The sequence below is a fragment of the Antrostomus carolinensis genome, unplaced genomic scaffold, assembly GCF_000700745.2.
Source record: "Antrostomus carolinensis isolate BGI_N321 unplaced genomic scaffold, ASM70074v2 scaffold25125, whole genome shotgun sequence".
Taxonomy (NCBI): Eukaryota; Metazoa; Chordata; class Aves; order Caprimulgiformes; family Caprimulgidae; genus Antrostomus; species Antrostomus carolinensis.
In genome coordinates this window covers 21,564-46,555 of record NW_010318780.1, presented here as the reverse complement: position 1 = coordinate 46,555, position 24,992 = coordinate 21,564, and the positions used below count along the sequence as shown (strand labels likewise).

Below are 24,992 nucleotides of genomic sequence, written 5' to 3'. Positions count from 1 at the left end.
CCCCGGGCCCCGCAGCCAGCGCCGGCCCGGTCGCGCTGTTCCGCCCGGGGCTGCGGTGGCTCTGACGGGTCGGCGGCCGCGATGCTTGTGCTGCCAGCGGGCTCTTTAGAAAGGGCGTGGAGTCTGGAGTGGTTTGACTTTGTAAACTGCTTTGCAGTGCCTTTTAGGAACTTTCTGACTGTAAAACTCTAAGTTGCATAGAGGCCATTTCCACGAAAAAATAATCTTTCAAGATGGGAATGTTTGAGACCCTTATGGTTTTCACTTGACAGGAATTCCAGGATTTAAAGTTGCTTAGTGCAGACTTTACAGAGTCACGTATTCTTGCCCTTAGGCATTTATGGAAACTCACTAACAAGAGACAGGGGTCTTTTGATTAGCCTGTTAATGTAGTGTGCCTGTTGCTTTTTTTGGGAGGAAGTACTGGGATGAAAACATTCCTTTTTAATAGTGATGTAAACTGCCATCCTTTCAACTGGTTGCACTAAAACATTTTCTTCTTAAAATTGATTAAAAAAATATTTTCAGGGAACTTGGGAATTAAATTTTAATGTGAAGCTTTGAATTCTGTTTGTTTAGATTTTCTTTCTTCAAAATCCTTCAAAAAGACCAAACAAAAAAAGAAAATATTAAATTAGACTACTGGATTTGAGAATCTTTTTGGAAAAAGATATTTGTCATATTCATGCAGAACTTTAAATATTCCTGTGATGTTTCTGTTTATGTTGTCTTAGAGAATACATTTGCTCTTAAGCTGTCTTGCAACTCCTATTATCCATGCTTTATTTTGATGGAAACTTTGCTTACAGTTGGTACATCATATTTTATGAGTAGTAAGTAATCAGTGTAAATGCTTATGTTGTTGACTGCTGTTACAAAGTAAGTGTTTGCAAAACTTACCAAAACATATTTTATAGCTGCTGAAACGGAGTTAATTTCTGGTGGATCTGATAAACAACTCATTCTTTGGGAATGGAACAGAACAGGAACATGGAATAATCAGGTAAGCAGGAATAACCTCTTTTTAGAGCTTCTCCTTGCCCTAGTTTCTCACATACCCCAAACTGTATTGTCTGTATTTCTTATTCATACCTCTTCATTTTACCTTGACTGTTGAACCCTGTGTGTATCACTTTTGAATTGTTGGTATTCTGTCATGTTATGTTTTACTTTAAATGTTGTTTCTTCTTTTCTGTAGTTTATATTTTTCAAATCAGCCTTCATTAAGAAATTAGCTAACTAATCATCAAGTGTATTTGTTTATTATATCTAAAAGATCCTGTTTGTCTGTTCTCGAGTCATCAGCTTTCTGATCTCATGTAGCACTTTCCTTTAAACTGCCTTGAAATCTTCAAACTGTGAGGTTCATTTTTAGTTGACATTTCCTGCACCCTTCTTCCTTGTTTCTTTATATTCATTTCTAGTGATTTCCAGTCAGTCAGTGTAACAGTGTAGTATTTGTATCCAGGTAATCTTACCAGGGTGATACAGAAGTTGGGGTGGGTGTTTAAACTGTGCAGCAATTGCGTTTTGTCAGAGAAACTGAGAAAAGTAAGGAGACATGCTAATTTGTTATTCATACTGTAAAGTGTATGACAAAAGATGCAGTATGGTATAAAAGAGCCTTCAGAATGAACAGAAATTTAGATGAAAAAATACTTTATCATCAAGCTTTTAAAATCTTACTTCTGAGGCATTGGTTTGTGAATGGCTGTGTAGGTAACTCATATCATTTTTTATCTCAAAACTAGATAGCTTGGCATTTTAAAATGCATGAGAATGCAGACTAGGGGGAAATGCATCTAGTTGGATGGGGGACTGTTCTCAGAAATAAATAATTTCTGATCCTTATCCATTGTCACTATTTACTTTTTTTTTTTAAAATAACTTCCAGGTTTCTTTATTATCCTTTTCTGCTGATGTGGTGCACAGCCTTATGGCAGTCTTTGAAAAAGAGTGTGCATATTTTAACAACAGTTCTAGGCTCATGTAAATTCTTAAAACCAGGCAAGGTTCTATACTGGACCAATCAAAAATTCTTACTGGGGGCTACCAGGCTATATTTTGGAAAGAGATATCAAGGGCATTTATGACAAAATTTAGACAAGTGCTGGATGACTTCTGGTGGCAGAATTAAATCTCATTTTACTCTTTGTGTTTATAAGGAAGAGATTACAAATTGAATCACCTGTATTTATTCTTTAAGAAAGTAGGTACTTTAGTCTAAATTTAGAGTTTTTATTTTTCAGGTCGGTATTTTGAAGGAGTAAACAGCTATTTTGATTTGCAGGAACACACTAAACATTACTGCTAGAGCTGCCGTAGCTGCTCCTTATTCCATTGTGTTCTCTGTTCCGTCTCCTTCACTGTGGTTCTCCAGACTTCTGTGAGAGGGTCCTTAGGGTGAGGAGCAAGAGATAGAGAAAAAGGAAGGAAATCTGTTCTTCCTGACTTCTGTACTATTTCCAGCTTTCCTCAAGGAATGGGGAGGTTTGTGTAGTGTACGTAGGAACATTTAATTCTGTTTAGCTTTGAAGAGAATCCTACCAAGTTAATACCCATTACTGCTGTATCCCTTCTCTGTCTTTTCCTGGGATATGCTACAGCTTAAGCATAGCTTGGCAGATGCTCTGCCATTGCAGGATACAACTCATTTTCAGTATTAAATTATTTTCTTTCTTAGAATTGCTTTAAAAATTCTCTCAGATATGTTACTGGAATTTAATTTTGTGTAACTTTGTAAAACTTTCTGATGTGTTCAGTTTGTGAAAAGCATTCCTCTGAAAGGCCATGCTGAAGCTGTTTGTGCTGTGGATGCTGTCTACCAGTCAGATGAACCTGATTTAAATCTGTTAATAGCTTCTGCGGCTTCTGACTCTACTGTGAGAATCTGGTCTTGGCATGGTTCAGAAGGTAACGTTTTTGTAACGTAAGGGACAACATACTGCCTTAATAAAGATTATGAATGCTTATCCATTGAAGTACTTAGTTAGGTCCTAACATCTTTTAATGCAACATTGATTTATCTTCAAACTTTGGTACACCAAACTACTGTGTTGCTCTTCAAAAGCTGAGGGTGATACTAGCTTTGGGTCAGATTTGTTCAGCAAAATGATTTATCTTTGTTTTTCATCAGGAATGTGTTGGCTGAATTTACTTGTTGCTAATATCTATTCAGAGTCTGATAATCTGAACCATCATTTTGCTTTGTAACATGGGGGCAATCTATGTGTGTGAAGTAAAATTACTTAGGAAAATGATTAATTCTGGCATTAGAAAGGTGAAGGTAAACTAGTCACTTGTTTGTTACTATTGATTTGAGTCCAATGAAGTGCGGGCTAATAGGATCTTGACCTTCTGGTGAACTAAACCCTTATGTGGACGTATGGGAGGACAGCTCTTTGAAATACATAAGAAATAAATAGGGTGGACCTGATAGTGGCCTTCCAGTACCTGAAGGGGGCCTACAGGAAAGCCGGGGAAGGACTTTTTACAAGGGCAGGTAGTGACAGAACAAGGGGTAATGGGTTTAAGCTGAAATAGGGCAGGTTTAGATTAGATATTAGGAAGAAATTCTTCACTATGAGGGTAGTCAGACCCTGAACAGGTTGCCCAAGGAAGTTGTAGATGCCCCCTCCCTGGAAGTGTTCAGGGCCAGGTTGGATGAGGCTTTGAGCAACCTGGTCTAGTAGAAGGTGCCCCTGCCATGGCAGAGGGGTTGGAACTAGATGATCTTTAAGGTTCCTTCCAACCTAGACCATTCTATGATTTTATGACAATTGAGATTTAAAGTGTTATTTACTAGTTGAGTTGTGCTGACTGCATCTCCCAAGCTACTTTCTTCCTTATCTGGTGTACCTGAGGATTTCACATTGCCCTGCCTACATGAGAGAAATAGGTGGGAGTTGCTAATCTTCAGTCCTGTGTTCTGGAAGGCATTTTTTTATGCTCCCAAAGAACACCGTGAAGTCCCGTCCTTTCCTTTTTGTCTTGCTGTTGTGGGTTCCAGTGGTGGAAGGACCAATTCTGCTTCTTCAGAGAGTTTTTTCTGTTATCCTGTTGGTTACTCTGATCTTGATGGCTTACTAATTTAACCACTCCTAGGATCTCAGAGGTATTGCAGGAAGTTCGGTTTTTGCTCATCTTTTTATCTGCTATTGTAGCAAATGGATTCAGTTTTAGCTTCCTGTGTAGTGAATGTTGTTGCTACGGGATATAATTTGCAATATTTATTACTTCTGATGTGTTACCACAGTGAAGCTGTACAACATAATACTCAGTGGAGAATAGTGACTTAACTCAGCTAACTCTGTCTGAATTTCTGTGGCCCCACAGAAAAGAACATTATTATTTAGGCTTCTGAAAAAAAGTAGAAGTTTTTCACCTCCCTAAAGTAAAACTGAATGGGAAATTTTAACTACATAATGTAGTAGGAAATGACAATGTAACTGTAATGTGATGAATGAGATCAACACTGTTCTTGTTTTCCAGCTAAATGCATTGAAATTCTGCAGTTTGGAAATGGATTTGTTATGGATGTCTGCTTATCCTTCTTGCCTGGCAGCAATGGTAAGTACAGCTGCAGATCTTGAATATCAATGCAGGAAATGTAAAAATCGAAGAAATCCCCCAAACAGATTTTCATTTGACCAATTCCAGACCTTTGTGCCATATTTTTTGTTTTCTACGGAATCAGCCTAAGCTACTCTTTGTATCTAAAGATTTTCACCGAAATCTTAGCAATTAGAAAAATACTTGCTGATTACACTGTCTTCAAAATGATGCTCAAATGGAGTTCTTTAGTTGAACTCTTGAGACAAAGAGCTTAAAAAGCAGGTAACAGGGCTGTAAGTGAACAGGATAGGATGATGCTGTTAGTTTCACCCCCTCCTTGTAGTGCTGCTGCATATGTTTGTTCTTGTTGTTTGGACTGAAGGACAAGGTTTAGAAAAAGAATCTGCAGACCTGCATCAAAAATTGCAGTTTGATGAGCAGTGTTTATCACCTGTTCAGTCTTAAATGTGAAAAAATTCAGATACTGAACAAGTTTAACCTGACTGTTCAGTATGGTTTATATATTTTTCTATTAACATAAATGTTCAGACCTGATCTAGTGGAAGGTGTCCCTGCTGATGGCAGGGGGGTTGGAAGTAGGTGATCTTTAAGGTCCCTTCCAATCCTAACCATTCTATGATTTTGTAGCCTGCCTCAGACACATTCTTCTGTTGCAAATCTGTAGAAACTATTTATTTAAAAACAAACCAAACCCCAAAAAACCTAAATGTATCCTCAAGCGCACGTTGAATTAGGTTTGTGTTTTAAGAATCATTTGAGCCTTTCACCTGGATGGAGGAGTGCCAGGCTCCCAAGAGAAAAAGTACTACAGTTTCTTACTGCATCTAGAGGTTTCACTGCATGTGAAAACATGCATTCACATTCATATGCAGTGACTAATCACTGTGTTGTTGATTGAATGCTTCCAGAGCAGTTATACAGAAGCTTATTTTATTATTTGGCTTTGATAAGTCTGGGAGATATGGAAGTGGTATCGAGATGCATTGTCCCATTTGGAAATGCCAATGTTAATTTCCAGAGTGTGTTTGACAGCAAAAGCAGCATCTGCACCACTGAGGAACTTTAAAACTCTCTCTCTTTTCCCTGTAAATATACTAACAGGTGGTTGTTGAGGTGAAGTTAAAAGGCTTGAGGGTAAATTAAAATCATTACCTCCAGTATGAATTTTAATTAGAAGTGAAGTGTCTGTGGTGCCAGTATAAAATGCATATTGCAAAGTGATAGATTATTTCTTCATTTATGATACTGTGCAGTAAGAAATTCTCACTGTGACACTCTAGAGTAGTGCATCTGTTTTAACATTGAAATATCTTGTATATAAGATAAGCAACCATTCATTTTGGAAAAACCTTAAATGAAGATTGTCATATTAATTCTTAAAACTGAATGCTTCTGAAACCAAAAGTTGCATGGAGTGCTTCTTTAAATGGTGTAATAGTAACCATTTTGTTTTGAAAATCTCCTGGAGTCCCTAAAACCCAGTGTTGCTTAAAGTTGCATTCAGAGCAGGACAGTCTTTTGTCATGGCCTCTTCCCATCCTAATTCAAAGTAGTTATCCAAAACCATGTGGTGCTCATAACCTGAAAAAGAGTACTTTACTTTTCTGAAGTGCTGAAAGTTTTTTGAATGATTAATAAATTGCGTAGGTTTTGTACTGAAATAAAAAAACCCCCTATATATTTATGTTTTTAATGCCAGTTCCAATATGAATGATCTGTGCTGTAAAATTGTCAAGAAACAGTTTAGATTTTGCACCATAAATGTGTGGTTAGAAATGTTTCACCTAGAAATCTGTAAAGGGTCTTTTAATATAGCCTAGCCACGTTCTGTGTTTTCTATTTAAGCCTGACAGAGTAGTCCATACAACTGAACTGGTTTTGTTCAGAGGTGTATGTTAATTCTGAAATATAAATAAAGTAGCTTAAAATGTATTATTAAAAATCGCACTACTGATCTTTTTGTCAGAAACATTAATCTGTAATGGCAATTTGGAATTGAGGCAATTCCCAGTGAGCTTCTGGGAAAAATGATCTATGATAACTTTAGGAGTTGCTCTGAAATCTTTATGAAGGCTATGTTGGCAGCTGTATTAAGATTTATAGAAGCATTTTTCTTGAGGACAATCTGCAGTTCTTAAATCAGGAATTAAATACAGAATTACTTTTCTGAAAGTTGTAAACTACTCTCCTGAACTAGAAGCATTTACAGTAACCTCTAATTTTACCAGGCAAAGAAATGTAAAGCTCATGTTGAAAATTGATGCATATGTAATGGATGCTTTAACTTTCAAAAGACATTGAAGTTCATGATGTCTAATATTTTAACTGATTTTCCTTGAAAATAAATGTGTTTTTTTTTAAAAAAAAAAAACAAGTTGCAAACCATTTTTGTGAAGAAGTCAAATGAGGAAAGCCAATAGATTGCTCATAAAAACCTGAACAATCATTTGCAGCTGGAGTATAGCTTATGCACTTTACTGGCAGCCTCTTAGTTAAGGAGTTTCTTTTAATTTGAGTCTTGAAGAAAAGCTTCGTACTGTTTTGTTTAGTTGCTTGCTTTTTGCCTTGCAGTGTCTGCAGAAGCTCTGCTTCTAAAATGCTGGGATAGGATTTACTGTTTTGCAGATCTTGGTCAGCTCTTTTGTCATATGCTGTGATTCTTCTTACCACCTGGATAACTGTGGTGCAGTAGCTTGGCCTCTGACAAATAAGAATTGTCTCCTCAGAACTGAATTGCAACAGGTGAAAAAACTTGAAAAAGCTTTGCTGATCACATTGTCCCCATTACACTTAGACCACAGTTTCCAACTTGCTTTTTCTGTTTCCTTTGCAGGACTTTATCTCAATCAGATCAAATTCTAATACTCTAGAGGGTTTATGTGAAAAACTATATGCTATACCAGTTTTGCCAGTTATATACTTCTTGAGAGAACATTATGAGTGAAAGCTTTTGCATTTGTCTGATACAGCAACTAGATCATAATTCTCATTTTTATTAGTCAAACTTTTATTCCATCGGATAAGTATGTAAGTACTATAATGGCCCATAAAATGTATTTCTCAGGAAAGGATAATACAGGCTCCAAGAACATACATTGTATTATATTTCCTGTAAAAAAAAACCAAACCAAAACAGAACCCTCACACTTAACCAATTTCTGTGGACCTGGAGACCTGGTCTTCTTTCCAAACAGCTCATTACATCCAGTCCAAAGCAGTCTTTTTTGGTTCCATGTAAGGCAAAGAGGAGATGGAGGTGAAATGTCACTTAGAGGTTGGAGAAAAGCAAGTGATGGAGATGCAAGAATGTGACCTAGAAGTGCAGGAGAAGCATCAGATAACTAGGCACAGATTTGGTACAGGCAGAAAGAGGAAATTAGCATAGAGCATAAACTTCCTATGAATATTCAAGTTGATTTTTTGGTCTATCCATAGTAAAGATAAAATTATCTCTTTAAAGAGATGACTACTGAAGTAGTTGATTTTAGTGAAATTTGGTATTTTAGTTTTTACCCAGACTTGAGAAATGCAAATATCTAGTCCTGGTAACTTGCTTCCACATAATTTTCTAATAGATTCATTTTCTTTTGCTATTTCAGTCGCTAGCAGTACTACTTTAAAAGAGTAGAGTAAGGATTAACTGTTTTCCCCCATCATCTTCTGTGGCAGAGATGAACTAATACACTAATTTCTCTTGTTTTCTCCTTAGACGTAACTTTGTCTGGTTTGATTCAATAGACTTATGTTTTTTCCGTACTTTCTAGAGAGCTGGTAGAAATAAACTACTACTCAAGATGAGTAGGTGTATAATAATGATAATTGCTTTCATATCCTTGTGTACAGTGAATAGTGGTCTGTCTTTCTTTTTTGCTCTGTCTTTTTATTTGCTCTGTAATAATTATGCTACCTCCATCTATATACTTATTTCAGTTGATTTAGGACTCAAACTGTATTAGTTCGGAGTCATTTTATTTTGCTGCTTGCTCCTTTTGTAATTACGTCAAATGCCTGTTGATACCAATAAAATAAACAAAATTAATTAAAATCTCTAATCCTGAACTTCCTACAGATATGTGAGCTTGAAGGAAACTACTCTTTAGCATGTTAAGTATTTGTAGATATTATTTATGTGCCAGAATAACTTGTGAGTTTTGTGTTCTTGAAATACTAGTTTATTTTTCAAACAGTATTAGGTGTCCAATTTAGAAAACATTAAAAAGTGGTATCATGCTTGCCTGTCTGTATTAATATATTTATTGATATTGTATTGGTTTTTATGTTATTCATATAATTTTTCTTATCATAGAACACTATATTTTGTAACTTGAGTAATAAAGACTTTTTTTCCTTTCCAGTGCCAATACTGGCATGCGGTGCTGATGATTGCAAAATATATTTGTTTATACAGCAGAGTGGCCAGGTAATTACAGTTCTTATCTCCTGCTCAGAACACTGCTCAGTTCTTCTGTTTCTTTCTTTCCATTTGTGCTGCTGATTTTTGCGAGGTTCTTCAATAACTACTATCTGTCTCTAGATAGCCTTCACATACAACTACCTCTGTTCAAATAGTTTGTCCATTTTTCTAGGTAATGATGAAATGTACATACAGAATGTTGAAGCTGGATTCAGTGCATAAAAGTGTTAGTTTTTCTAATTTTTTCCTGGTGTGAAGATAGCCTGTGTTTCTATTCTCACTGACACAAAATAGGTACAACTGTGCTGCTTTACTGAGTATCCATCCAGTCATTCATGCAGAAGTTATGTTACTTTCAGTCTATAAATTCTTATAATAAAACTGATATGATTTTTATCCGTGGAATTGTATGTTTGCTTCTGATGTTGAAAGAAATATTTGAAGGAGTGTCTGATCTTCTAAGAGCACATTTTTCATGTAATATTTGGGAGCTGCAGCTATCTTTAATTTTTTATACAGTTAAATGTTCCTTTGGAGCTCTACAAAGAAATTCTGTCTTCTCCTGCATCTGATCTGAAGTTTTGTTAGACTCTAAATCATGTGTTGAATGACTGTCTTGCAAAACAGAAGTCAGTATCTCTTCTTTCTCTCTATTGCTCCCTTAAAAACCTCAAACCACAAATGCTGCCCTGCAGTTCACCGATGAACTCACCATTCAGAAACTCCCATTGAAACTAATGTAGGTAGGAACCGCTTTTCTGGATTTGTTGAAGCGCCATCCCCTTAGAGATTGAAGAATAGATACTCCCTTTTGCTTTTTCAGAGAGATAAAAGCTACTTTATAGATAATTTTGCCTGTTCATGCTGCAACATGCAATAACAAGATTTCTTTTTTTTTTTTTGTCATCTATAAAATAAATACTTCATCCTTTATCTGCTATGTTCAGTGATTTCTTGGCCACTAAGCAGTAAAGAAGGGTTGCTTTCTTAGCTTTTTTTTTTTTCTTATGTAGCTTATGAGTTAAATCAATTTTATGACATTCTCTGGAAATTAGCAATGGCACAATGCCACTTGTGATTCTCAGTGTGCTAAAGAAAGACTTTATGTCAGAGGTTGTGCAGTGGTTTTTCCTAATTCAAAATCTGGAACTTGTTTTCTTGTATGATTCAGATTAACAAATAATATGCAGTTTGACTACAAAAAATGTTCAGAGACCCATAGCTTATTTTGCCAGTTGTTGACCAAACTTTTGAGTGTAACAGTAGTTTTAGCCATTCTTAAATGTAGTCAGTCTGTGGAGGATAAAGGAAAGTAATTGGAATAAACAAGCTCCATCTTCTGCTTCATAAGCAAGATTACGCTGCTGCCTTTTTTTGGAGGTAGGAAACTTTAGTCATACAAGGGATGAGGAGTTTTCTTATTTTACATGTATTATTTTTCACACATTTTCCTTCGATTTTAAGAACTATTTTCACCAGCTGTCTTGGCAGAGTTTGGGTTCAGAGTCTCCCTTTTTTAAATGGGATGGGACTTCTGGTTGGTGTCTCTCTTAACTTTCCAGAATGTCTCTTTTAACTAAATAAACTGTACAGACCTCAGAGAGAAGAGCCCAAGTTTGATTCTCTGTGGAGTAAAAGTGCCTGCGTAGGGCATCATAGCTGTTAACAGAACAAAAACATCTTTGTGAACCTTCTGATGTAAATTCCTTTCTAACTGCTAAAGGGAGGTTCTCCTCTTTAGTTGGGTTCTCTCAGAGCTGCGGACATTTTTTTATGGCTTCTGTAGTTCTACTTTTAGAGGTATTTGAAGGAACTGTTGGTGTCGTTCCGTCAAGAACAGAGTGTAGAAGAGGAGTTAGAACTGGTAAGGGCCTGTAGCTCTGTCCTGTTAATTGTGACTCTTGTAAACCTCTTATTTTAGTTAACATCCTAAAAAATGATTGTATGAACCCAAGGTAGAATGTGAGTTCATGACAGGACTTTCTAATTAAACTTGGAGGGCACAGTTATACTCTGAGGGAGAAGGAGGCATCTTCATTTAGATGGTAAAGGCTACCTTTTCGTAAACTCATGAATTTCACCGTTGAAATACATTTATTCATAAAAAGTGCTTGGTTTTTGAAATTCAGTGGGCAGGCTTCAAATCCTTTAAGACTCTCTACCCAGAGATCCCTTACTGTGTTAAGCAACAGAGAGAAAATGATCTCTGTGCTTTTCTGAGTTCTTGAAAGAGGGTATTGATTTATAAAAGTACCCAGGGAAAAATCTCAGAAACCATTATATGTCTTCCTGCTTGAGATATTACAGGCCTATGGAGGGGAAGCAAGTAAACCAGATCAAAATAGAGCTTTAAAACAAAACATCTCTATGTTGAGCTTGGTTTCTCTGAGATTTTGCAGTGCATGTTTGAGCATGTTTCCTCCAAATAATTTGGCCTAGTTGAAAAGTGGAATAAGAGACTCAAAGATATTTATTTGGCTCTTTATAATTCTGCAAGAATAACAGCTGGATAGAGGAGGGACATCAGATTGAGTGCCCATTGGAGAAGAACTGAGAAGACTTGGACTGCTGTTACCTTCTGTGTCAGTTTCCAAATTTGCCAAACAATGCTTCCAGCCTGGTTCTGAAAGACACCTACCCAGTGTGGGCAGAGTTAGTTGGGCAGAGTGTGCTGGGCATGTCCACAGACAACTGGGCTTCATTAGTTGTGCCACCTACAGAACAGCTTTATTTGCTGCTACGTAAAAACCCTATCCTAGCAAAAACCCACACAATTAGGTAAGAGACACTGGAAAGCCTGTGAAGTAGGTGACTCGGACCATGTAGTTCTGTTAGATTCAGCTGTTGTTACTGTCAATTCCAACAATCTTTTTTATCTAGTAAGAACCAAGGGCAAAACTAAGATAGAGAAGGAGAAAGCTGAGACTATAGAAACAGAATCTGTAAAAATGAGAAGAATGACAGCTCAGAATTCTTGCAAATATAACCTAAACAATGATAAAAACTTTGACTGAATCATTTAAAAATAATGACCCTGTGCATCTGCAAGAAATGAGTGAGTGCTTTTTCTGTAGCACAAAAGAGCTGCATGCTTGACTTAAGGCTAAGTAGTGCCTAGAAGCCTATTTGGGAAGCGAATTAGAAACTTGAAGTGGTATTACTAACCTCAAAGTAATTAGTTTTACTCTCTTTAAAGAGAAAACGAATGTCTGCTTTTCTTAATGGTTCTCTTTGATATGAGAAGATGAGGGTAATTAAAAAAAAGCCCAACACCCAACACCTTGAAAATTAAAATATATTAGATATGTGTTTAGATTAATATTAAAATAAATTCTTTCCTGCTTATATATGGGAAGTGCCATGATGTGACATGTTTACCCAATGGTTGCAAAACCAAAAAGGCGTATTTAGAATCTTCTCAGTAAATTACAATACTTAGTAGCAGCTTATTTTTCCAATTTCAAATAATAGAAGATGTAAACATAAAAGACTTGAAAATCTAAAGCTAATTGCTTGTATGTGCCTGGTAATTAAGTGCATTTCTATGATATAACAGGGATTCTTATTCAGTTTCAGAAAACATTAATACTCCCTGGCCATGAAGATTGGATAAGAGGCATTGAATGGGCAGTCTGTGGTCAGTATGAAAGATTAATAAAGTGGAATACTGGTTTAACGACAGTAATATTGTTTTACCCCTACAACAGTTGGTTTTGACATACTGTAGAGCGTAAGCTCTTGTGGTTGTGAACTTTTTTCTGAGGTGGTGGTACAGATATTAAGAAAGAACTTTGTGTGCTGTTAAAATGTAAGAATTGTTGAACCTCTACTTGAGTTATATTTTAGTTGTCAAAATTATGGCTACAGTAAGATTGATACAGAACACTCATATCTTGTGTATGCATCCCTCATTTTGTCTTGCTTGCTTCAAGTGTGTTTACTTGACTGGTAGCTAAATGCAAACAAATTGGAGTTTTAGCAACTTGTCCTTTTCAATATGCAAATGTCTGTATCTGAGTGAGGAAGAGTGGCTGCTTTGTCAAAGGGGAGGGGGAAATAGTACTTTTCTTCTCCCCTCCTCTCTCTCTCTCTCTCTTTTTTTTTTAAGAATAGGAGATTAAGAGGAGAATCTGTTCAGATGTTAACTAATCAACTAGTTCTTGCAATGGCAAAAATAAAATAGAAGAAATTAGAGGATGCTACACTCCTGAAGAAAGCAAAGGAGGAAAGGAGTTACTGAAGCATATTGAGGCTGTCAGAATTTGGAGAGTGAAGGCTATAAGTAGTAAGAAGTATATGTGCAATATTTACCATGTCTTCCATGTCTTATAAGCAGAAAAATGTCCATAGTCAGTGTGTTCTAAACTAGAGGTGAGTTTGAAATGGGAGAGTAAGCTGATATTGAAATAAACCAGCAGTTTATGGTATTGTGTACAATGGGAAAAATTAGGATAATGCTGTAGTACATGTTTGGAAAGATGGTAGGTTTGTCATGACAGTGGTTGCATGGCTCCAATTTTTTTTTTTTTTTTTTTTTTTTTAATCAAATAGGTGAAGACCTTTTCTTAGCAAGCTGTGCTCAGGATTATTTGATAAGAATTTGGAAAGTGTGTGCAAAATCAAAGCAACTTCCAGAAACTGAAGACGATTCTATAAGACTGAAAGAGAATGTTTTTACAGTCAAAGGTAGGTAACAGCTGTGAAATTCTCTTGCACAAATCTTCACTTGTGTAGCAGTTTCTTTTGTTCTTGCATTAAAAGAATCCGAGACCAGTTTGACTGCATTATTTTTATTCAGCTGTTAGAAAAAGTGGAGTTATTGTTCTAAAGCCATGACTGTGTGAAGTTAATGATGTGTTACAAGAAACGGTAAAGCACTGAGAGAACTTGGTATCAACATGCATTGTAACACATATTCCAAATGCAGTACATAGTCAGGAGATATATTTGTCTGTGGGAGGTAAGCTGTTGTGCAGTTCTTCTCCAGTTTAATAACATTCCTTTAATTTTCTTTTGAATTCAGTGCATTTTAGTAAGAGGTGCTACTATTATTTAAACCTTATATAAATACTGGAGATAACAGGTAAGTATGTGCAGGCTTACTTTTTTGGTTATTTGACATACTGTTTGAGCACTGTAACATCAGAGGCTCGCAGTGCTGACATTGTGGGTTAGATTATTAAGCAACTTGGGTAATATAGTGAAGTTTGTATGATGTTATGTGTAAAAAGTGCTCATGCTACTTGCTGCGAATCCTAATTCATTGTTTGAAGTATCTTAACGCTTGTATTTACGGTCATTTGGACATGTAAATGTGCTTGAGTTAAGAGTATGGGTAGAGCCAGTGTCAGAGAACTTACTTCAAAATTGTTTGAGAGTTCTCCAGGAGTTCTGTGATTCCACTCTGAGGCAATAGGCTGACCTCTTAGTGTCAATCTGGTACGTGGGGCTTGTGGCAGAGCAGGTTTTCAAGCAGCTATTCAGTGTCAGTGGGCTATTGAGATATTGGTAGATGATGAAAACAGTTGGTTTTTTTTCACTGAATATTTCAGAAATGACCTGGGCTTTCTTGGCTTTTAAAAAGAAACGTGCTTTTCTCTGATTTGTGGTAGATACTGATACAACATACGCAATTAGTTTGGAGTCTGTGTTGGCTGGTCATGAGAACTGGGTGTATGCGGTTCACTGGCAACCTTCATTTTCCAAAGGTAAAAAGTCACCAAATGCTTAGCAGTTAAGTGTTGTATACACAGAGTACAGTCAGATGTCCTTGTATTGTGTTTATGTGTTCACTTGCTACTGTGGACTACGAAAATGTTTAAATTCTGTAAATGATGTTTTATAATTAAATTGATGTTTTTGCTGAATAGCACATCTTACGGCACAGGCTCTGTCTGTCATTGTGTACTGCATGATGCTTTCTTGCTCATGTTTTGCTTAATGAATGGAATCAAATAACTGAGCTGTACTGGCTTTATTTTAATTGATTTGCTGTTTGTAGAATAAAAAATAGTTTAATTAATCAGTATGAATTAATAGCTGTAATATTTTACCTTAATACACATATTTGAAATGTCTGTTCCTTGGAAGGTCAGCATTAACTCAAGAGAACTCCTTTCTTTTTCTTGGATTGGGAAGGAACAAATAGCAACATTCAAGAGATTAATCTTCAGTCATCTGTGGATTAATATGCCAGGGATTCCTTGAGTATCAGTTTTCTTTTGTTAGCATGTAGCTTTAAGGCATGAATGCAGACTTTCATTGGGGAAAAAAAAAAGTTATTTACTGTTTAATTTTACATCTTGCCCTAGTCTTTATCTTTCTCTTTAAATTGTTAAATTCTGACAGCCTTGTTTGTGGTAGTGATTTGCTGGTGCATGTCTGCCTGGAGTGTAAGGAAAGAAAATTCTTGATTTGATACGCTTGCACCATGAGAATGCCCTTGTGTATTTGTACTGGCAAAGGTGCCTTTTTTTCTGAGATGTTTTATTAGAGTTACTGATGGCAGGTGACTTCACCAGTACAAAGCATAGCTTTTTTCCAGTGTATATACAGCACTTCAACAGTAGAGTGTAATTAGAATGTCAAAATACCTGTAGTGAAAGACACAGGACTTGTTTTAGAAATATTGTCTTAGTTATCTGCTCTTTCTCTTTTTTAAAAAAAGATGAATAAAAGATTTTGCCTGTTAAAGCAAGGTTTAGGCAAAATACAGTCATCCAAGTCTTGCACTGCAATCTGAAAAACTGTCCTGTTAGACTGTGAAGTTTTGCAGGTGTCTTACATCATGCTTCTGCATATGTGCAGCTGCTTGCATTCTGTGGCCTGCCCGATGCTGGGTTCCCCAAAATAGATTTTCTTCTTCAGTAGAGGCAGACTGATCTGAGAGAGACATTCTCAGTGCAGAAGGTAGAAGGTTTGGTGTGACATAAGATACTGCCTCAAGAGATGCCCACCAATGTCTCTTTTCTCAAGAAAGGTTCCTCAGTGTCTCTGGGAGTTTCCCAGCTGCGTGATGAACTAGTTCTGTCTTCCCTGTTGTGGTGGTGTTGGGCAGTTTTCTGGAGTGTTTCACTGCATTTGGGGGATCAGTCCTTACTGCTGTATGTATTACAAGATCCTAGAGTCTGTTGAAGTCGATAGTGAATCTCACACTTAATTTGGGAAAAATACATGAATACTAGCATAGAGGTTATTTCGTTGTAAACGGGAAATCTCTTCCATAATCTGAGGAACAGAACTGAGAACTGCTCTATCTTTTCCAAATTACATTTGTTTCAATGTCGATTTGAAGTGAGTAAACAGTAGAATATAGTTGTTCTCATGTATGTGTTTGCATTTCCTTTGAGAGATTATGGCTGAAAAGGACAACACCTCTTAATGAACACCGAGTAAGAACATAGAGCCTGTCAGCTCTGGCATTTAGGTGCTGCATTGCAAGTCTCTGGTGCTGAATGATTTTCTTAGTGTGTTTGGATTTCAGTGTGACCAAGTTATTTTAGAAAGTATTCTCACAGGTTGTAGGGTAATCATTTTCTTTGTACTGTAGATGGCAGCATGCAACAACCAATGAGGATATTGTCTGCATCCATGGACAAAACTGTGATCATCTGGGAACCGGATAAGGAATCTGGAGTGTGGCTAGAACAGGCAAGTGTCAGCCTTTCTCACAGTACATACTGTGTGCAAGTTGCGTTTCCAGCATCGTGTGTGTACTGGAGAGAACAAAAAATCTATAGTGCTGGGGGAGAAACACAAAAGCATTTTCTTGCAAAAGTACTTGTTCTGATGCTGCATTGCGAGTAAAACTGTTTTTTTAGAAAATGATGTGATGCAGTATGATTTTTATTGCTTGTTTGCTTTCTTATTACGATATTGGGGAGTTTCTAAGGGGAGTTTATGCTCACCTGGCATTCATAGCATAGCAAGCCAGGTGTTGCATAGTAGCACACACTGTGTACCCCGATAAGAAGTGGAAGAAACCATCCTGAATTATTTGTAGTTAATCCTTGTGTGAATATGCACCCAAGCAGTTACTACAGAGCAGGTGACACTCAATTCTTAAGTCTGATTTTACTCCCAGTAATTTGTTCATGGACTGTGTCATTAGGTTTTTCTTCCATTTAAGCTGGTTACTCATGTTTCACTGTAGTATTTTGAATGCTGTTCTAATGAGGATCATCCTAAATAAACAAGTAGTACAACCAGGTTTATCTAGTGCTTTGGTAGATGTCTTTGTTTTCAGTTGACCTGCTTTTCCAAATTGCAATAGTTCAGCCGAAGTTGTTTGTGTTGGGTTGTGCCAACAATTGTTTATGGTCTCTCCTGTCACAAAGAACATTCTAATCCTCTCATGTGAGAAAAAAAGATAATTACCATAGGTGGATTTAATTTTTCTCCTGTTCCATTGAAAAGTTCTTGTGCCTTTCTACTTGAAGTAGAAATTGGTTCATAATAGAGTGATCACAGAGATGCCATTTGTTGTCCCCGGTTGTAATGCTTAGTTGTGGCTAAATTTACAAGCTTCTAAAAATGGATTGTGCAGTAAAGCTTGCTTGCAAGTTGTTACCATTTCTTTGTACGTTCCATTTGCATTGGTTAGACCTCAAATGTGAAGCTTGCAGTTTGGATCATAGAATGGTTTGGATTGGAAGGGACCTTAAAGATCACCTAGTTCCAACCCCCCATCAGCAGGGACACCTTCCACTAGACCAGGTTGCTCAAAGCCTCATCCAGCCTGGCCTTAAACACTTCCAGGGAGGGGGCATCCACAACTTCCTTGGGCAACCTGTTCCAGTGTCTGACCACCCTCACAGTGAAAAACTTCTTCCTAATATCTAATCTAAACCTACCCTCTTTCAGTTTAGATCAGACATTTTAACTGCAACAATCCTTTTTGTGTTGAGGGAGGGGAAACCTGAGCTGGAAGCCTGGAGGGAGGAAGAGTGCAAGGGCAACATCCCATTTTCTCTCTCTTCCATTTTGGTATGATGACCAAGAAGTCTTCATGAAGTCATTCCCCTGGCTCAGACTTGAGACTAGAATTCTGCCTCTAGCATGGCGTATCAGAGTCTCTTCCATATGAGTGGTATTTTTTTGAATGAGTGCTAATAAAATAGACGTACTAGTCCATGCTGCCATTTAGAATGAGATATAGATGCATTTCATTGTAATCTTAAAAGCAGCTGTATAATAACAGAGGAATTGTTAAGAGTTCAGCTTGAAAAATGAATTGTGTTCTTATCTCTTGAATAACACTTGAAAATGTAACTTTGTAATCTTTTAATGTAATTAAAAACTTGCAAGAGCACTAGAGCAACTCTAAGGTGCGTGTGTACGCATGCATACGTACAGATGCACAGTCACAAGGGAGGCACAAAACGGAGGCCAAAATATGTCACAGAAGGAATGCGGAGCAAGCTTCAGGGGTTCATGGAGAAAGAGGGAAGTGGAAATATGGTAGTGAATCTTAGAAATTAAGGGGGGAAAAAAAAAAAGTCATTTGGAACCTCTGTTCCTTTGAACCTTTTTTCCATTTTGTGCAACAGAACAATAGGAAAGCAACAGATGACAAGAAACCTTTGCATCCAACAGACTGGGCTGAAACATAGAAATATTGAGTGCTCATCTCATCTAGTGTAGTGTTTTCCCTTAGTGACTGAGCAAGATCCTATCTTAAGATGTTTATGAAGGGGGGCTCCATTTAAGTGGCATGCAGCTTTAATTCCCATGATATTTTAATGCTTAACTTTGTCATTAAAATATTCTTTAAACACATTTTTGTGAGTAATGAGAACTGTTCCCTATAGCTAAATTTTCACCTGATGATTTAGGATGAGTTTATATGAATGGAAGGCCATTTTCATGGGTATTTCACTTCTGATCATTAATACAGGTGCGGGTAGGTGAAGTGGGTGGCAATACCCTTGGATTTTTTGACTGCCAGTTTAGTCCGGATGGTTCAATGATAATTGCTCATGCTTTTCATGGAGCACTACACCTTTGGAAACAGGCTACAGGAAATAAGGTACGTTGTTTTATTATTATTACTATTATTATTACTTAAAAGAATTACACTCATATGTCACTTGAGGTAAGTTTTGTGTTAATAGGAAAGTGTAACAGTACAATTTAAAAGTAATGATTGCAATAGTCATCTGAATATAATATTCTGTAGGAGTCTTGCTCTTGCACAGAAGGGAGGTTGCAGTCTTACAGGTTCTAAAACCTGTTGCTTCCCTGTGGAAACCATAAAGTCAGTGGAATAGACTGAACTCCTTTGTGGTTGTGCTTTGTTCAGAAGTCACAGCTGAACCAATAACCCAAGTTTCTTTTAGATTGCAGCAATAAATTGGTATTTGTATCTTTGGCCACTCTCAGCTCTAATAATTTGTTGTTTTCAAGTGTCTTTTTTTTTTTTTTTCCTTCTTTCTTAGTAAGGATGTTGATACTTGTATTTTGGTTGCAATATGCCAATCAGTCAATTGAAAACGTCTCGCTTCTTTGGTGGCTTTTTTGATAGAAAGAATGGACTCCAGAAGTAGTGATTTCAGGACATTTTAACAGTGTAGAAGATGTAAAGTGGGACCCAGAAGGAGAGTTTGTCATCAGTGTTGGTTCTGATCAAACTACTAGACTCTTCGCTCCATGGAAAAGAAAACAAGAGACAGAGGTACAATCTTGAGAGATTTTGTGAGCTGGTAAAGAGGGCTTGTCTGTCCTGAGTTTGGAACAAGTCACCTGATGCATACCTTAAGTTTTCCCAAGCTATGATCTGTTCAAATCTGTGTGTGTAAATGCTTGGTTTGATCATTCACTATGTGCTGTTTTCACTTTAAAAGTACCAGTGGCAGAGTTTTAGCAATCACATAGCATGGCTACTGTTTAATCCTGAGTTCACCTCTGGTTTACCTTCAGTAAGTGTTCTCCCAGGGTCTTAAAAACCAGGCTGTGCAGTAATTCAGAAGGAAGAATACGTGGCTGATTCCAGTAACTGTCTCTTGTCCTTGTATAACACTTGGCTAAGCACTACTGCAGGTAATCATAAAGAAACTCCACTCTGGCTGTGTTTTTTTTACACAAACTTAATCTAAGCAAAGTTCTCACTGTATTTTTTCCACTGTTTTGTTTATTACTGTCACTGTTTTACCGGAATGATTATCTGAACTGCATGAGTGCAGTTGGTACCTGTGCAAGCAACTTTTCAGGAATAATTATTCCTGAATAACTTTGTGTGTTCCAAAATAAGTCTAAATTTTGGTGTGGGAAACCCTGTCTAGGAATGCAGAAGTTTCTGTTTGTAGTTGTTCATGCATTTTCCTCATCTACAAATGCAGCTTTTCATGGCAGAACAGTACTAATGTTCCATTCAGGAAGCTGGCAGAAATTAGGCTGAAGTCATGTAAGGCCCTGTGCAAGCTGTGCTGTTAGTTGTGGGAGGCAAAGGGCAATTGTTACAACTGTCTCATCAAAGCTTCTGTAGTTCAGATGAGCACTGGATGTCTCATGTTTTGGGAAGAGTGAATTTGGCATCAATTCCTTGATTTCCTTCTTCTAGGCCATACAGAAGTGGTGGCAATCCCAGCTCAAGCGCTAAGCTTTGCCTTGTGTTGTAGGAAGGGCATCTCCATTTTCCTTTCCTGCCTCCTCCCCTAATCTCCAATCTGGAGGGCACAACAGCTCTGTGGAAAAGATAGTATGTTGCATTTGACATACAAAGACCAGAACTAGCACCTGATGTAAGTTGGCAGCATTCAAACGAGTTGTCAGTATCATGTTCTCTGTGGCCTACTGAAGTACTATTCTTCATTATGCTTGCTAAATTTTTATCCTATTTTCTGAAAGAACTGAGCTTTGTATGATTTACCTGTACAGCTGTTCCTGCTGTCCTTGAAACTTTTGAATTAATTGATTTAGCAGAGTGATTGCAGTTGTTTTATCCAAGTTTGGTCTGAACTGAATTATTGAACTTCCTCTTCCTGTTCTGACACAGAGCAGCCAGCTGGCTGGTTCGACCAGGTGTAAATCCAAGTAGTGTCAACACTTGTTGCTGCATGGGGTGTGGGAGAAAGCGGCAGTACGCTGTTGGTGAGGTGAGGTGGAGGGTTGAGATAGAAATGGGTCATTTGAAGGCATGTGTTCAGGACTTGTGAACAACAGGTACTTAGTTCTGCTGCTCATGACCTTAGATAACACAGGCTTTTAAAATGCCTCACTTCCTTTATCATACTGGGTTTAGCAATTGAAAAATTACAACAGGTGACATCTGATAATTTGTCTTAACACGACGCAATGGATGGTTCTGATATCTATGATAAGTTAGTATTACAGCTCAATATTCATATTTTTCCTCTATAAAAATGGAACTAAATGTTAAATACAAATAATTATCCCATCTTAAAATCTCAATTCTGGTATCATACTGGGTTCAAATGTCAGAAATAAGGGGTAACAGTCAACTTCAGTTTGTCATGCAAATTTGCGCCCTGATTTTTCTGGAAGAAGCTTGTTGCATGACTTATATGACTTACACAGCCCTCCCTTTGTCTGTTTTGGGGTTTGGGTTTTTTGGGGGTTTTCTGTTTGTTTTTTTTCTAATAATCAAGCTCTTGTGAAAACATGAGATTTTGTAGGATCTCTCAAATATCCCATTCAGGTTTTATTGGAAGCTTCAACATTCGGAACTCATTTGAATTTTTAGTGGGATATATGCAGTTTATAGTCATCATAATGCCTTTCCTTATGTTTACGTGATATCTAGTACAATGTAAATTCTGTCTTGGCTGCAATTTTACAGGCATTGTAAATACTAAAGTAGTCTAAATTAATTCTAATTGATTAAATTAATTCTAATTCTTCTGGCTTTTAACTCAGAAGTGCACACTGTGTTTTTATGACTGAAATATTTTGTAGGAATAGTAGCAAATGATACTTACTAAAAATCTTTTCATGAAAGTGTACTTGCTAGAAAACAAAGATTTGTTGTGTTTCTTAAGAATTATTTTTTCATGTGTAGAATAGATTAGATTTTTAGAAAAGCAGTTTAATTTTTTTTTTGCTAATATTCTTTGCTTAGTGGGACTGTAAATCTAACTTGTCTATCTAATTTCTGGTCAGTTGTTACTTCTGTTTTTCTTGGATTAGTACTTAAAGCATGGATATGAATATTTCAGGAAACTAGGAAAAAAATAATACTTCAAATGAAAACACTTCTAAAATCCTCAAGATTTTCCAGATGTTTTTCCTTTAAGAAGCTATTTTGATTTTGTCAGTTTTTTGCAAAGCTTCTATTAAATGGTCTCACTAAAATCAAGTATTTAAAGAAAGGAACCTGTAGCCTGCTGACAGCAGTGCTGCTGTGCTTTGTGAGAGACAGATGAAAGAAGTAAGGTAATTATCGCTACCTTTCTTACGTCTTTCAGAGCTACGGTTTTGAAAGTAGCGAGTAGCATACAATCCTCCTTTTGCTTAAGCAAATTATGTCCTATTCATGACTGTCTGGCACGAAGAAGTCAGTATACTAACTGCAGTGTGCCCTTAGTAACAAAGGCAAGCAAATGCCTTTAACATATCGGTGCAGGGACACAGTTTACTAATTACAGGAATTGTTTGGTGGAAACATAGGATTTAACAGACATATGTGACCATACATAAGTTTCATGAATGTCAATAGAAGGTTGCTATTAACGTTCCTTTATGTTAATAAAGTCAGCAAGTAAAGTATTAATACTTTTTTGGAACTCAAAATCTTTCTGTTTCTAGTTAAGAATTGCTTTTTAACTGCATGTCTGTTCGTTTAGGTGACGTGGCATGAAATTGCGAGGCCCCAAGTACATGGCTACGACATGCGCTGTCTGGCGATGATCGGCCGGTTTCAGTTTGTCTCAGGAGCAGATGAAAAAGTGCTTCGAGTTTTTCGTGCTCCCAAGAATTTTATAGAAAATTTCAGTAACATCACTGGTATTTCAATGGAAAAGCTGTTCTCCCATGTAAGTGTGCTAAAGTAATGCTAAATGGAAACACCTCTCTTTCATCTAAATAGAACTAATGCTTTACAAAAAGTCAAATTGCACTAAACTCCATGAAAATTCTTTTAATAGTTCTGAAACCTTAACATTGTTTTTCCTTTTCCTTCTGTTTGCTTCTGTGTGTGTTGTTTTGTATGTATTTTCACGGTGTTGAAAAGACACTGTTATAAAACAGGTTGTATTCGAAACTAAACAAGACCTGCTGTCTGAAGATTGCAAAGAGTATGGGTAAATTTTAAGTAAGTGAGACCAAGCAGAGTACTGTACACACTTGGTGATTTGAAAGCGAACAATAAAGCCTGGGAATGTGCTTCTCCTTAATTTAAGGGTGTAGTAGTCTTGTCTAGATGTAATTACTGTTGTGTGGTTATGTGGTGGAGTTTTTTTAAATTGTATGCTTGGAAATAGCATAAAGCTTTCAGCACTGTTGTTAGTTGTTACATATAAATATTTATAAATATGTACTTGCTCATGCTTTATTTCCTCTTGACAGTGGAAATTTTCTTGAGGCCTTTACATTCCAGTTCTTAGTTGTTGATAAGTATGCTTTCCTACTCTGTGGAAAGATAAGACTGCAGAGTTGCCATCCTTTCTTTGCTCCCCATTTGCTTTTAAGATTCTGTTTTTCTCTGTGTTTTGTAGAGCAGACCTCATTCAGGGTAGTTGCCTCTGTACAGTGCCTTGCACGCTCTTTGCATTTCTGGCTCAAAAGCAGCATTTGCTGTTCAGCTTCTCAGAGATGGATTAGCCTTTCCATTTCATTTAGCAATTGAAATATCTGGGAAAGAAATCTATTGATTTTGGATAGCAAGAAGTTACATAAGTAGCTGTTTAGTGCTTTAATTCTGTAAGACTTTGTAAGCATTTGTGCTAATGACATTGTACAAATAACATTGTGCTTTTATAATGCCAGCAGAAGTCATTCTTTTACTTTTATGTAGACTTTCCATATCAGCTCTTCCTCTTAGTTCTATTTTTTGATTCATGATATCACAAAGTATTTCACACAGGCTTTGTTTAAAGAGGAAAGCTTTATGAGCTCTAATGATACAGCTACTCTTAAGTAGCTTTATTGAAATTGTTTTCTGTGAATGCTTTTTTTTTTTTAATTAAAGTGATTAAGCTTTTTTTTAAATTTAGTTCAAGCACTTTCCCAAAAAAAGTACTTAAAACAAAAAAAGACAGCTTTATGTTAAAAAAGGGTTGAATAGGATTATGTTCAGTTCAAATCCATGGGATTTTATTATACTTTGGGTTGTAATTAAGAACTGGTTTTGGATTAGAGGCCTTAGACTGATGTGTGTCTCTCTCATACATTTTTCTCATCAAATTATGAACATTTAAATAAATAACATAGTATGGGAAGCTGTCACCTAAATTAATAATGCAGTTCTGTGAAACAGTCTTTCTTTGAACTTTTCAGACGCTGTAAGGAAGGGGTTTTACTGCTATTAAATATAATCTTTTTCCATCTCTGCACAAAGATCCCCAAGTTAACTTATCTTTTCTAAATTTTGGCTTTTCCCCCATACCTTGATGGAAGTCTTTTCTGTCTGTTGATGTGTCTTTCCTCTAAGCAGGTGTGTACTCCAGCCAGATCTCTGTGCTGTATGCCGAGTTGTGTTTGATGTTGTGGGCACAGGCTCTCACCCTCTGTCCCCTTTTCAAAAGTTATTTATTGTACATGCTTTATTATTTCACATAAGAACAGACTGTTTCCCAGTCTTACTGTGTTAAAAACTGCAGTGCTCTCAGTTAATCGATTAATTGACATGTATATTCTAGAATAAATAAAATTGTGGAAGAAAACCTGTAATTAGGGATGAAGATGCATATTTTACAGCAAAGCAGTTGAGCTGAGGCCTTAGAAAATATTTTTTTTTCTGTCTGAGTCTTCATTTTGTACAGGGTATGTTCTGGATGGGCTGGAAGTTTTTCACTTCTCTAGAAAAATCACTTTTTACCACAAGAATTCC

The 24,992-nt window shown here is 36.8% G+C and overlaps 1 protein-coding gene across 1 annotated transcript in view; it reads left to right on the top strand.

Annotated features, from left to right (window-relative positions):
• Positions 1–917: 917 nt before the first annotated feature.
• Positions 918–24,992, top strand: part of ELP2 (elongator acetyltransferase complex subunit 2) — a gene marked incomplete at its 5' end in the record, with an annotated part of 35,117 nt that continues 11,042 nt past the window's right edge. Inside the window, 12 exons of the mRNA XM_029085213.1 lie at positions 918–1,003; positions 2,763–2,913; positions 4,492–4,569; positions 8,931–8,995; positions 12,560–12,626; positions 13,541–13,675; positions 14,602–14,697; positions 16,284–16,286; positions 16,539–16,639; positions 18,885–19,016; positions 19,512–19,661; positions 22,789–22,977. Of these exons, the coding sequence (XP_028941046.1) occupies positions 918–1,003; positions 2,763–2,913; positions 4,492–4,569; positions 8,931–8,995; positions 12,560–12,626; positions 13,541–13,675; positions 14,602–14,697; positions 16,284–16,286; positions 16,539–16,639; positions 18,885–19,016; positions 19,512–19,661; positions 22,789–22,977 (1,253 nt within the window). The remainder of the gene's footprint in view (positions 1,004–2,762; positions 2,914–4,491; positions 4,570–8,930; positions 8,996–12,559; positions 12,627–13,540; positions 13,676–14,601; positions 14,698–16,283; positions 16,287–16,538; positions 16,640–18,884; positions 19,017–19,511; positions 19,662–22,788; positions 22,978–24,992) is intronic.